The 13,943-nt window shown below is 37.9% G+C and overlaps 2 protein-coding genes across 4 annotated transcripts in view; both read left to right on the top strand.

Annotated features, from left to right (window-relative positions):
* LOC107690154 (uncharacterized) overlaps positions 1-10,696 on the top strand; it is a 17,221-nt gene extending 6,525 nt beyond the window's left edge. The window contains exons 8-18 of one of the 3 annotated variants that reach the window (XM_016488393.1): positions 2,586-3,495; positions 3,589-3,708; positions 4,950-5,075; positions 5,277-6,160; positions 7,326-7,446; positions 7,550-7,777; positions 7,871-8,109; positions 8,591-8,750; positions 8,868-8,928; positions 10,083-10,182; positions 10,353-10,696. In XM_016488393.1, coding sequence (XP_016343879.1) covers positions 2,586-3,495; positions 3,589-3,708; positions 4,950-5,075; positions 5,277-6,160; positions 7,326-7,446; positions 7,550-7,777; positions 7,871-8,109; positions 8,591-8,750; positions 8,868-8,928; positions 10,083-10,182; positions 10,353-10,397 — 2,994 coding nt within the window. In that variant the 3' untranslated portion in view covers positions 10,398-10,696. Of the gene's footprint in view, positions 1-2,583; positions 3,496-3,588; positions 3,709-4,949; positions 5,076-5,276; positions 6,161-7,325; positions 7,447-7,549; positions 7,778-7,870; positions 8,110-8,590; positions 8,751-8,867; positions 8,929-10,082; positions 10,183-10,352 lie in introns of all 3 variants that reach the window. The other 2 variants (XM_016488394.1, XM_016488395.1) reach the window with 2 other exon arrangements.
* A 488-nt stretch (positions 10,697-11,184) lies between these two features.
* The window catches only part of LOC107690193 (basal body-orientation factor 1-like), a 7,822-nt gene continuing 5,063 nt past the window's right edge, over positions 11,185-13,943 (top strand). Inside the window, exons 1-3 of the mRNA XM_016488447.1 lie at positions 11,185-11,241; positions 11,426-11,678; positions 12,715-12,780. Of these exons, the coding sequence (XP_016343933.1) occupies positions 11,201-11,241; positions 11,426-11,678; positions 12,715-12,780 (360 nt within the window). The 5' untranslated portion in view covers positions 11,185-11,200. The remainder of the gene's footprint in view (positions 11,242-11,425; positions 11,679-12,714; positions 12,781-13,943) is intronic.

Raw genomic sequence — 13,943 nt, forward strand, 5'->3', positions numbered from 1 at the left:
GAGGATTTCGATATAAGCCAAGAGGAGACTGGTTTTCCTTTGCTAAAGTAAGGAAACTTTGCTTCCTTTGCTCCTGTTAACAAACGTTGGTTTTCACGAGTCTCACCGGCGCATGCGCGACGCTGACCTCATATGTCATCAGCCCGGAACTGCAACTGTACAACTGTTGGCGCAAGCTAGATTAAAGTGATTATTACGTTTTGAATATGGATATTTGTCTTACAAAAAACGCATCGATTCACTACAGGAGGCCTTTGTTCACCCCCCGGAGCCGTGTGAGACACTTTTTTTTTTTATGGATGGGCGCTTTTTATTTCACTTCTTTTGGACTGAAGCACTGCAACACCCGCTGACTGCAATGATAGAGCTTGGAATAGCCAGGACAATTTTTAATATAACTCCGACTGGATTCGTCTGAAAGAAGAAAGTCATATACACCTAGGATGCCGCTGGGGTGAGTAAAACACAGCCTAATTTTCATTTTTGGGTGAACTAACCCTTTAATGACAGAATTTTCATTTTTGGGTGAACTAACCCTTTAATAGACCGCCTCATGCTTGTCATTCTTTAAAAAGTGGTTCTGTTTAGCCCCCTACAGTCATCTATGTAACAACTTAGTTAAAGCTCAAACAAAATCAGAGATTATGGCTAGCACTATGAAATATGCTAAAACTTCCATATAGGCATGTCACGATAACAACTTTTTGTTGTGCGATATATTGCCCTAGAAATAATTGTGATATTATTGTCATTTTAAAGACCATTTTATGCCATTGAATATATAATCATAATGTAAGAGCATAATAATGCAAGAAGGCCTACACGCTTCCAAATGACAACAAACTTTTAATTTTTAAGAATATTTAGATCATGGAAATTAAGTATCAAAATATTAGATACCTTAAAAAACTTGAATAAATAGTAAATAAACATTTTCTAACAAAAAGTGCAAAGTAACAAGTACAAAAAAAAGAAAAATGCACTTTTATGGAGATTTTTCCATCTACAGATTTTTACCGGACCTTCTTTTCTCTGTAAATTAAGGGTGCACGCTATTGCTGAAAAAAACAATCACTACTTGGCAGTCAGATGTCCGTATGCAAAAAAGCACAAATCCCTAAACAAGGCCATATCTTCATATGAAACTTTTTTTGTAGAAGCATTTTTTTTTATTTGAACTAGCACCTCATGACTACACTACATTATGTACGAGAAGCTGCAAAAGACACTGGCACAAGTGGAATGTAAAAAAACATGGTGACATTAATTTTTAAGTAAATATAATGGGCGATATATTGCGTCACCAAAAATTATTGAGGTCATGTACATATATTACACGATAAGTCGATATATTGATTATTGCGACAGGCCTACTTCCATAGTGTTTTATCTAGCCCCCTATAGCTAGTCTAACTATATAACAACTTGAATAAAGCTTAGACAATAATCAGAAGTTATGGCTAGCACTATGAAATATGCTAATACTTCAATAGTGTTTTTACCTAGCCCCCTATAGTTATTCTAACCACATAACAACTTGAATAAAGCTGAGACAATAACCAGAGGTTATGACTAGTACTATGAAATATGCCCGAACCATGCCAGTACTCCAATAGTATGTTGTCTAGCCTCCCATAGTTAATGCAACTGCATAACAACTTAACTAAAGTCAAGCAGTTAGTGTGTATTGTCCGTTTCAGAAGGTTAAAGTGTCTGAGGTTCTGTAAATCTTACACTTATATGAAATGCATATAAATTTTAGTTGTCATGCTATCTTCTATTATATGTCTTATATTATATCTAAATGCTTAGTTTTATGATTAAAGCTCAGTAGTTTCAAATTTTAGTCAATCACAGAAAAAGCCTGATGTGTCATATTTGATACTCACATTTTAACATTATTTGTTAAAAAAAGATGTATATGAATAATCAAGTAAACTTTGATAAATCAAAAAAGTTGCTTCAGTACATTAAGTGTTCGTCTTAAATTATTACTAACAATATAAAAGTTATTCTTAGGTTTACATTATAAGAATCAACAAGAACAACTATAGATGCAGCAGGTTAATTTTGAAGGCTAAATATGATCTGGTAGGCTTTATAGGGTTCATAACACTGTTCAATATAATCTTTAGCCAATCTCAAAATATCCATTTTTTTATACTGGGCATCATAATGTTGTGATGCCTAAATTTACTTGTAGCATTTAAAACGATTGCAGTTTTTTAATGATTTTAGACAAAGTAAGATTTTTAATATGGGCCAATTATCGGTAATTGGCCATAAAATAAAACTATTATGATTATTTTAAGGAAGAATTTTAATATCCTAAATATCACATTCAATGGTGAGTCTGAAATAATACAAGTTTTGTTTCTGGTGCGGCAGACTGCATTATGGAAAGTCCTGATAGAGAGTGTTCAAGGTAAAGCTGTTGTTTGCATTTGCGTGATTTATTCTGTGCTCTCATGCTTGCAGTGTTTCTACTGAATCTCATTTATCTACTTCCCACAGTCCTCCCCAATCCTAGTTCTTATCAGTAATAATAACACATCTTGTTCTCTTTCTCATGCTTTGTCTCTCAGTGGAGCTCAGATTCTGAGGGCAGTGCTCAGTCGAGTGTTGGTCCTGATTCTCAGCTGACGAAGGGCTGTGTTGGACTGCGTAACATGGAGAATCATAACTCAGATCAGCTGCAGAAAGTCGATTCAAAACCTTTGGACACTGTTCCATTTTACACTCCTATCCAACAGGATCTAGAGGCCAAAGTTCGCCAGATTGCCCTTAGAGAGGGGCTCAGTTCCCAGCCTTTTACTTCTATTACTATATCAACCACTCGCCGCACTCCGTCTCCACAGTCACCATCACATTGCCCTATCACTGCTACTGAGGAATTGGACAGTGTTGGTCCTGACCATGAGACTTTAGAGAGCACGAGCCAAATGAGACTTCAGCCAGCTGTTATACCTAATGTATCTGGCAGAGAAAAAGAGACGGCGAGAGAAGAACAACATAGTGAAGAGAAGAAAGGAGAAGAAATTACTGATGACAACAAAGAGAACATTGTTACGAACGATCCCCGGAGTATCCAAAGAATACCTCACATGGACTATAATGTCACTGGCAGTAACCAGATATTATCAAGTGCTGCATCGGATTCAACCTTTGACAAGAAGTCCCATCTCTCTCACATACACGTCACCTTATCACCCAAACCCAATCACCAGTCAAATCCAAACTACTTAAGCAGACTATCCAGTCAAAACACCAGTAAAGATGTCCCACCTCCAGTGGTGTCAGGCATGACTGGTGAACATCTACAGTCCATACACCGAATCTCAAAATCAAATCATGCCAGATCATATGAACACAGAGAGCCAGTTCAAGGCCAGAATGCAGGAAGCGTCAGTGCACACTTACAGGCCAGATACCCACAAACCTTTGCTCCTTCTCAGAGACTGGCTGGGACATCCAGAACTCTCTCTGTTCAAGCAGGTATATGATGTACATTTTATATGCTTTTCAGTGGCATTTGGTGTTGGCAAATTAATCAGTTGATTTATTTTTCTTTATGTACACTTTCTGTAGCTGTCCCTGCCCTGTTGCCATACAAACCTCATGGAAGCACCGAGCTGTTCTACATCCCGCAGGCTGATCCAGAGCTTTCTGCTGGTCACTCTGACACAACTGTAGAAAGCTCTCACCCTGGTATGTCACAGAGAACTTTACGCTGTTATTACTCTACAGCATCCTACGTAACATTACCGGTTTATATAGAATGTGACCGAAGTTCCTGTTTTGGTTCTATAGCTACTTACTAAATGAATAACTAAATGGATATTATTGGATATTTGAGTCAAAAATTTAAAGGCACGAAACTAGCACAGATCTAAGGAAGTTGTTTGCTTGGGCTAATTGCCAGCTCTGTTTAGTTTTCATTAAAGGGGACATAACATACATAGTTTCTGCCAATCTTATGTTAATCTTGTGTACTTATAGAGTAGTATTGCATCCTTCATATCTCCGAAGCATCTTTAGTTTTATCAGATTTATAAAAGAAAGAAGCAGCTGTACCGCTTCTCTCCGAAATCAGTTGAGCTCTTGGAGGTGTGCTGTGGGCGGAGCTAAAGAGTCACGAGCATGCACAGCTTTTGCGTAGCGATTGTCTGCATGCGAATATTTGACAACAAAATGCCCCACTTAATGAAATAAAAGTCCTCCTGGGAGCTGTGTAATAAGGCTATTTAAAGTTGTCATGAAATGAAAATTCATCCTTTTCATTTTCTAAATGCATGCTATTGATCTTATAGTGAACAATTTTTTACACCATTATGTTTAGCTTTATTTTTTTTTTTAGTTTTGTAATCTTAGTACTTCACCTAATTTGAGTTTATTTGCAAAGTTCGCCAGACTTCTCCAATCATTTAGTCTGCCTAAACCCCACCCCTTTATTATTGTTGACTGCAAGATTATATTCAGATCTGCCTCCATCAAAGTATCGACAAATGGATTGAACTAAGTTCCTGCCCTACATTTGTTTACAACATTATTTCATGGACTACTCAGTTGTACAGAGGATATTACGGATACACTATATAGATTATTAGAGGACACATCATTGCTGGGCAGTTCTTTAATTCATGTGCACCTGTTTTGTATCACAGAGCTCTGATATAAAAAAGGTCAAATTTTCCATACATAATCAGTGATTGAACATACATTTTTTTTTACTTGCACCTCTACTGGCCCCTCCCCCCCCGAGTCTTGCAGATGGTTCACGCTCTCACCCAGTCCTGCATTATTCATGGTCTTTGTCCATGAGAAAGCCAATCCAGCAACACAAGCCTCATCTGATTCACATGCCAAACCCTTCTGGGCCCCTCTGCTTCAGTGCTGTTTGCTCTCTGTTTGATCCTGCTCTCTCCTGTTCTTTCTCGCTCCCTCTGCAGGTTCTGATGATGCTGTCCCTCCACATTTCAATACAGACATTTTAGGCTCTAGAGAGCTAGAAGACAACATAATTACATCAAAACACAAGGAAGGCATCTACAGTAAGAGGGCCAATATGAAGAGAGGTAAGATGCACATTAGTGTTTCTATTAGTATTAGTACAATATTTACTGAATTTAAAGAATAGTCCAAAAATTAAATGGTCATCATTTACCCATCCACATGTATGACACTATGCCATTTTTGTAATAGAAGCTTTGCTGTGGACTGTTGCTGTTACATAAAAAACATCAGCATATAATCTTCTTTGTCTCTTCCACTGTCAGTTTCCAGTGTGTCTGGAAATGGTCTTCCAGAATCAGTAACCACTTTTGCTGGCCAAAATGACAATACTGCTCCTGAAGCTTATGTTTTTGAGAAGAGCATGGACACTGTTGGCATAGATGAGGAGTATAGAGATGAGGAAGAAAATTTTGTCCCCTTACACATGGAGGCAGACTACAGTACAGATGATGTGCATCTTCACACTAGCACTATTCAGGAGCCCAAATTACCACTAGAACCACACCATTTCTCTTCTCAGCCAATCAGAAAGTCCTACAGGGGGGACAAGAAAAAGCAGGACAGAACACCTCATGATGTTAGCATAGAGATTAGCAGTTCTCTGGACCAGCTGTGGTGTCGCTTCAGTGAAAAATGGAGCATGGAGGAGACAAGACCAACTAATGAGGGAGAAACGTCACTGCTTGATAGACTGGAACGTCTGTCTCGTCTCATTCACAATACCTCTCCAACAGACCTAACTATACAACAGTCACACAGCAGGAAAGGAGAGTATTACAGGAGGAGTGATCGAGAGGCTGGGACTACAGAGGGAGAAGAGCAAAGAGAAAGAGTTCAGTTAGACGTGGCTCCACAACAAGCTTGGCCTGAGCATGAGGAGAATCAGGACAGAGTCCATCACTGTCCTGCTGAGAGAGATGAGTCTGCAAGTGTGGAGACGAGCAGTAGCCTGTCCACTATTGACACGGAGCGGCTGCTGCGAGCTTTTGGACCTCACCGGGTCACCAGTAAGGGACTGAAAAGCAGTGACAGCTTGCTCAGACTTTACAACACCATGAATATGCAGAAAACTGGCCGAAGGAAACCCCGTACTAAACATGTTGCCGTCTCTGTTGCTACCGATGATGTGAGCACTGATGACTCCACGGCAAGTCTTTGCTTGATTGAGTTCTTTAATACAGACTGTTCAGCTTCTTAGTTTTGAAAGATAATCAACAAATTAAAAAGAAAGATTTTGTTTTTACACATCTCAGTATATTCTAGCCGTTTGACCATTTTAAATATACATCAATGTTTTTCTATTGGCTCTTTATTTTTAAGAATGTCTTAAAAGGATTTTTTTTTTTTCAAACAAGAGGAACAATCATTTCCACAAACACATTGTAGCTCAGTTTAGAGTAAGAAGTAAAGTGGAGTTAAAATTTTCCTGCATGCACCACTCTTAAAAATGTTGGGGTCTGTAAGATTTTTTTTTTTTTACATTTTTGAACAAAGTATCATGCTCACAAAGGCTGCATTTATTTGATTTTGAAAAATACAGTAAAACAATAATATTGTAAAATATTGTTACAATTTAAAATATCTATTTTGTTTTCATTTTAAAATGTAATTTATTCCTGTGAGTCTTCAGTGTCACAAGATCCTTCAGAATTCATTCAATATGCTGATTTGATGCACAGGAACAATTTCTTATCAATGTTGAAAACTTTTAATACTTTTGTCTAATATTTTTATCAGGATTTTTTTGATGAATAGAAAGTTAATGTACAACATTATTTGCTATAAAAATATTTTATCATTATGTCTTAATTGTTATTGAATAAAATGGTCTGTAAAACAAATAATCTTACTGACACCAAACACTTGAACGGTTGTGTATGCTTTTACTTGAACCTTTTAATGTCTAAAAAATTTAGTTTTTTGATGCCATGTGCTGACTTCAGTGAATGTTTTTGAGTGGTGATGAGAAGGATTGTTGAACAAGAGTTTTAAATCAATTTATTCAAATAGTTTCAACTGATTTACAGATATAAAGTAGTTTTTTTACCTCGTCATTTTCATTACATCTCCATCTCAGCGCACTCAAAAGAAAGACTGGGAGAGGTTGTGAAACTAGTGTAAACACATTGTCTGGGGAAAATTATAATATTAATTTTACACTGTCAGCAAAATAATCACACGTATTGTGTGTAAAATATATCACAAAGATCTAGTGTAAAGATCCAGTAGTAGCTTATACTCTGCATTTTTGACTGAGAGACTGTCATTCTCTCCTTATTATCTAACTGTCTAATCTTCTGTTATTGTTCCAGATCTCTGCTGATTCTTTATCATCTTCAAGCACTTTATCCCATCATTCTCAAAGAGGTGTTTCCCAAAACCTCAATTCCAAAAGGTCAAAGGTTAAACTAGTCAGCAAAGGTGTGCAGGCAGGTCAGTTACACAACAATGGTCCACTTTTTAAACTAAGCAACGTGTAAATTAGACCGAGTAACTGCAACAAAATATGTTGTGGGATTTTGTATTCTTTTTGCAGGTGATTTGGAAATTGTTGTAAATGGCACCCGCAGACACACTCGGGACGTAGGCACCATCTTTCCCTCACCAGGTGCTTTCAAAAATGTCCGTTCATCAAACACATTTGGCAGAAGCATTCAGAGTGGCTTTCCCATCCCCACTGCTTCCACATCTAAACCCACCCAAACCCTGACTGCTCTGAAGAAAGACCCCAGCAACAAGAGCATCCGGACACGCTACCCAAACGGTGCATATTACATGCTCACAGACACAGCATTTTTCTGCAACTCATCTTTTTCTCCTTTTCTCTTACTGTTTTATACATCACATTCTCTTTAAGGTGTGTCATGGTTTGTCTCAGCTGATGAGCTTAAGTGTGATGGTCGCAAGGAAAACCAGCCACAGACCGAATCAGCACCTTGCCCAAGCCAAGTCTGGTTTGAGCCTTACACTAGATCCAGACCCTGGAGAGAAACGACCAGAGAACCACTAAGAGAGAGACAGAACCAGCAAGAGCAAGAGAGGCCAACAGAGTCCATAACAGCTACAGAGAAAGCTCTTGTTCGACTTTCACTACAGGTGTGTGACGAGCAACTGTTTTATTTATCCATTTTAAAGCTTGTTCACACCAAGGACGATAATTATAATGATAACCAAGAATGCTAACTAGAACAGTATCATTGAAGCTTGGACCAGATTTTGAATGTTCATTTTGGATCCTGCTGTGTAGTTTTAGAGAGTACATGGAAGTTGATTGTTGATTTTAAGGTCCTTGCACAATGAGTCCAAAATTTTCGTATGCGTTTTTTTTTTTTGTCCGTATTCGTCATCCTATCCAATCAAAATGCTTGCTATGGATGCGAAAACGCAGAAAATCGAACATGGTCCTAATTTTTTTATGACGGACGAAAGTTTCGGAGGCAGTGTGTAATTGTGATTGACACAACGTGAGGTCATATTTATTTTTTAACGTGCAAAAATTTCAGACGAGAATTTCTGACTCAGTGTGCAAAGACCTTTAGTCTAACATGGAGCATTTGCATTGATGGTTTTCCTACAGGAAGCTCTGGAGCTCCATCGGCCAGAGTTTGTGTCTCGTTCACGGGAGCGGATGAAGCGTATGGGGTTGCTGGTTGAGGAGAGGAGGTTACAGGCAGTCTTCAACAGAGAGAGAGAAGAGCTCTTCAACTGCCCCGCACCATCACGTCCATACAGACCAGGTGACCTTATAACATAAGATTACTAGTGTGTTGTTATGCGAGTATTCAGTTCAGTATATATTTTACAAGCTTGGTACAGCTTGCATTAAGATGTAAACTAAAACATGCCCCTGTCAGCAGCTCCAGTACCCTGTAAACGAGTCGTTCCAAGAAGAGAGATGGTCCAAAGATCCAAAGAGTAAGTATTCATTGTATCATTTTCAAACAATCAAGATGGTTTATGACAGAGACAATGCACATATTACCAAATTGTGCATATATGGGTCATTTAACATTTAAAAAGCATTTTGTGCCTTCTACATGCTTTCAGTTGGGTAGGGATGAAATCGCACAGTCAGAGAATAGACAGGACAGACAGACTCAGGAGGTAATTGTGTGTGTGTGTGTGTGTGTGTGTGCGTGGTTTTGTTTGAGTGTCTCTCTATCAGGTTTATTAACATTAAAAAGAGAACCATTTTCATTACTTCATAAAAACCTTTCAGCAAGTTTCCAAGGCAACGTTTCTCATTTTCATTTAGTTAAAGTCAGTACAAGATGTATTTAAGAAGTGTTAAAGGTGGGTAAGCGATTTTTTTCAAAAACGCTTTAGAAAACTGATTCGGGCCGAATAGCAAAGTGTCTGCGCCGCAACAGCTAAAGTCTGTCTAGTACACTGGACACGACAAAGCGACCACTGAAAATCATTTGAAATTTGTGTCAATACGTCATAAATGGAACACAGCAGCAGTTTTCTGTCGGAGATTTGTCGTGCCGCGCCGCATCCAGTGTAGACCATGGATATGTATATATATCTATGGTGTAGACAGCATCACTGATTATAATGAGTTCTATAGTATTTTGCACCACTCGCGTCCGGTGTAGACACGGTGTAACATTGGTTTTGCTTTGTTTCACAGAACTAATCGTTGCCTGGGTCAACATTGGCTACCAGAAATCGCTTACCCCACCTTTAAAGTAACTAAAACTTAAAACTATATAGGCCTATTTAAAAAAACTAGAAATGACAAAAAAACACAACAGAATTACTGACACTTTAAAATTAAAATGAAAGCACAAAATATCAAAATAAAATTTAATTCAAAGTATTAATAAAAATTATAATAGTAAATGCAAAAATAAATAGTACAAATGTAATAGTCGGTGCTACTAAAATAATACAGATCTTTATCCAACTTTTATTTTCAAGTTTCTATTTTTGTGTGTAATAACTGTGATTCAAAATAGGCCCAGAGGCGTAACGACCTAAACTGCAGTATGTTAATATTTTACTTGGATATTATTGATTCTGATCATTTTGCACTTTAATTACCAAATAAGTGTGTATTCCCTCAGGAAATATGTTCAACTTCCTGAGGTCCAGAGAAGAAGGGAAGAGGAAAGGAGACAGGCAGAGTACCGCTCCTACCGCCTCAATGCTCAACTCTTTAACAAGGTATTATTAAAAGTAGGAGTTATTTATTAATTATTGGAGTAGGAGTTACACACAATAGCCCAGATACAGTGATATTGCCAGCTTTAAGATCAGTATTATTTCAGCAATTTCAGGTATACAAGTGACGAGTTTAATTAACCTTTCTAACGCATGTCTTCTTTCTCCTGCAGAAAGTCACTAATCGTGTGTTGGGAAGGAGAGCACCCTGGCAGTGATCCAGAATCGACTCAACATTTCCAAAAGCCTTACTGTTCTTTGAATGTGACAGGTCCTGTGGGTGTTTTATATGGGGTGATATTTTATAATGGTTGTGTCTTTTGCAAGTGTTGTTAGATATATGTGTGTGTTCGTATTTTAAGATGTGAGATTTTATATGATTGTGATTGTGTATTATTTATGGAGTTGCAGTGTTGGATTGTTTCATTATGACTATTATAGTCGCAAAATTAATTTTTATTATGTCTGTCTTTGCTAAATTTTAGGAATATTTTTACGAGGTGAATAAATAAGCAGCGATTTGTAAGAGCTTTTGTGTTTGTGTGCTATTTAAATTGTAAAGTGCAAGTAGGTGAATGCTGATTAACAACAAAAATGGTTTGTATTTAATTTCTGAAATCGTGCATATCCAAAAAGAGAATGAGGCCACAATATAATGGTCATGTTCACTACAAAAAGATAATAGCTTTTTTACTCTGAAATGTACGTTATTACAATATGAAGTACATGTACACAGTACATTACTGTAGTACAGGCATTACGTGGAGGGCTGCATTATGTTGATGGATATCAGTAAAGATAATTTTTTATCCGTATTTCAGTTGCTCACATGTTTGATACAGCATTCAAAATATTCTAAAACCTTAACAAAGACTTAAGGATTTTATGGAAAATAAAACGTTTCCAGCTTGTACTGTATGGACCGACACATGTGACGTGTGACAGTCTCCATGACAACAGGTGTACACAAACTAATCCTGCAGGAGCAAATCAATTAACGGTGCTGATCAAATCACAAGAAATGCCGATTAAAAAAGGAAAGAAGGGAAAGAAAGCAAAGGGGTGAGTAAAAAAACGTATTGATCTGCCTGTTTATTTCGACATGCCCTTGCGTTTGGGAAAAAAACCACCCGAAATCTAACGTTAGTCTTAAGAATTTGAAAAGTAACGTTAGCTCATATCTGACTGCGTAGATTTACTTTATGATTTTGATATTCGCCTTTCTCATAAGTATCTTTGAATCTAGAAAAGGAAAGAAAGATGGCAAGCAAGAGTCAAAACGAGATAAGGAGTCTGATACAGAGAGGGCTAAAGCAAACGCGGCTCTGTGGGAGGCCAGGTGTGATCTGACGGAGGGTTCACGCGTGGAGTACCGTGAAACAGCGCGAAGACTGAGCAAAATCAACCAGCAGCTGACTGATCTACAGCACAACACTGAGAAGAACAGCATCGAGATCATCGCTGTTCTGAGGAACAAAGACCTGCTAAACGAGGAGAAGGTGTTTTAATGCATTTGGTTGTTAAAGCTACATGACTAATGCGTGCTAGATTTTGTCTTTCATATTGTTAAAGGGTTCATTTGTCCAACATTAGAAACTGTCATCGTCTACTGACTCTCATCGCTACAAACCCTTAAAAGTTTTGTTCATCTTTAAAACACAAATGAAGACGTCTGTCTGTGCTTCCACTGAAAGTCCATTACACCAAAATGTTGATGCTTCCAAAAGTTTATAAGAGACCATAAAAGTAATCCATATGAATCAAGCAGTTTAATACAAATCTGAGGCACGCATAACTTTATAAAATAGGTTTAATTTTATATAAACATTGATCAACTAACATATACAGTGGGTACGGAAAGTATTCAGACCCCCTTAAATTTTTCACTCTTTGTTATATTGCAGCCATTTGCTAAAATCATTTAAGTTAATTTTTTTTCCTCATTAATGTACACACAGCACCCCATATTGACAGAAAAACACAGAATTGTTGACATTTTTGCAGATTTATTAAAAAAGAAAAACTGAAATATCACATGGTCCTAAGTATTCAGACCCTTTGCTGTGACACAGTGAAAAATTTAAGGGGGTCTGAATACTTTCCGCACCCACTGTATATGGCACATCAAATATTATAAAAGTAAATGCGTCACACTCAAGAACCAATGAGGTACTGTATGTTCTTGCACAAATACAGTAGAGCCTCCTTTTAGCATATAATGCCCTATGTATGTGCATTGATCAATGTTTATATGTGAATAAAAGCCCAAATTAAAACTGTTCATCATCATATAAAGTGATTGGATCTAACCGCATGATTCATGTGGATTAATTTATGATCTCTTGATGCATTTTTGGATGCGTCAGCGTTTTGATATAATAGACTTTTAATAGAGGGACTGAATGAAACGTCATTTGTGTTTCGAAGATGAAGTACAAACGTCTTGTGGGTTTTGGAACAACATGGGAGTAAGTAAATGATGACTATTTTCACTTTTGGCGGGTAAAGTAACCCTATAAAATGTTGTTTTCTCAGATAATGGCACTGGAACAACAAATACAGCTTGAGAAAACAAGAGCTTCTCAGGCAAAGGAGAATCTAGTAAGAAATGCCTTTCCTCCTATGGAAAAACAGGGATAAAGTCATTCTTTGTTCTCATCATTGTGGTTTGAGGTATATTTTGTCAGTTTAATGTGTTAAAACAAAGATGACAGAAAATACATCAATAAAAATTCATAAAATCCTGAAAATACAGTGTTTGAAATCATATAGGATTAAAAGTCATCCATTTAGATAAATAAATAGTCATTCATTTTTTAAAGGGGTCATATGATGCGATTTAAATTTTTCCTTTCTCTTTGGAGTGTTACAAGCTCTTGGTGCATAAAGAAGATCTGTAAAGTTGCAAAGACTAAAGTCTCAAATCCAAAGAGATATTCTTTATAAAATTTAAGAGTCAGCCACACCTACCTAAAACGGCTCGTTCTAACACGCCCCCACATGTCTACGTCGCTCTGTGGGAAGATTTGCATAACGCCGCACAAATGTTCACGCAAAGAAAGAAGGCGTAACTTTTATTCTCGCTGTAGTTTTGTTGTTTCCGCCGCAATGTCGTAAAGATGCTGTGTGCTTCGTTGTAAAAGTGAAACTACTTTGTTTGGTCTTCCAAAAGAGGACGATATCTGCTTCGTCATGCCTGGAGCTGATCCGTGCTGGTCGCTGAAGAAATACTACAACTTTGCGCTGTGGATCGCCGGATCGGCTTTCACCGTGGAGGAAGTGGAGTCCAGCCCGGAGTCGCCACATGTCCTTCTGGACGCTCCTTCGTCGAAATCGCTGGCTGCGCCGTTCTCAAGCCCGCCGCCTCAGCTCATTCTAGCCCGGCCTCAGCTCACGCTAAGCCGGGTCTTCCGCTCATGCTAGGCCGCTGTGTTTTTCGTTGTGAAAGCGAAACTACTTTGTTTGGTCTTCCAAAAGAGGACACGACTACAAATCAGTGGTTAAGTTGTATTTACAACACCGTTTCAGAACAGTTTAACCCAAATATCCAGATGTGTGAAGCACATTTTATGGAGGACTGTTTACTGATCCTGGGAGAGTAACGTTAGACTAAAATGTCGGCAGTTCTGACTTCATTTAAATGATTTGCCACTGATTATTCAAATGCGAGTTTTGGGCAGTGTAGAGTAGCACTTGTTGTTTGTCATTTCTCCGATCACAAATGCAGACAGAGTTTTATGTTTACGCGGCGCGATGCAATGCAA

The sequence above is a fragment of the Sinocyclocheilus anshuiensis genome, unplaced genomic scaffold (genome assembly GCF_001515605.1).
Source record: "Sinocyclocheilus anshuiensis isolate Anshui unplaced genomic scaffold, SAMN03320099.WGS_v1.1 scaffold1581, whole genome shotgun sequence".
Taxonomy (NCBI): Eukaryota; Metazoa; Chordata; class Actinopteri; order Cypriniformes; family Cyprinidae; genus Sinocyclocheilus; species Sinocyclocheilus anshuiensis.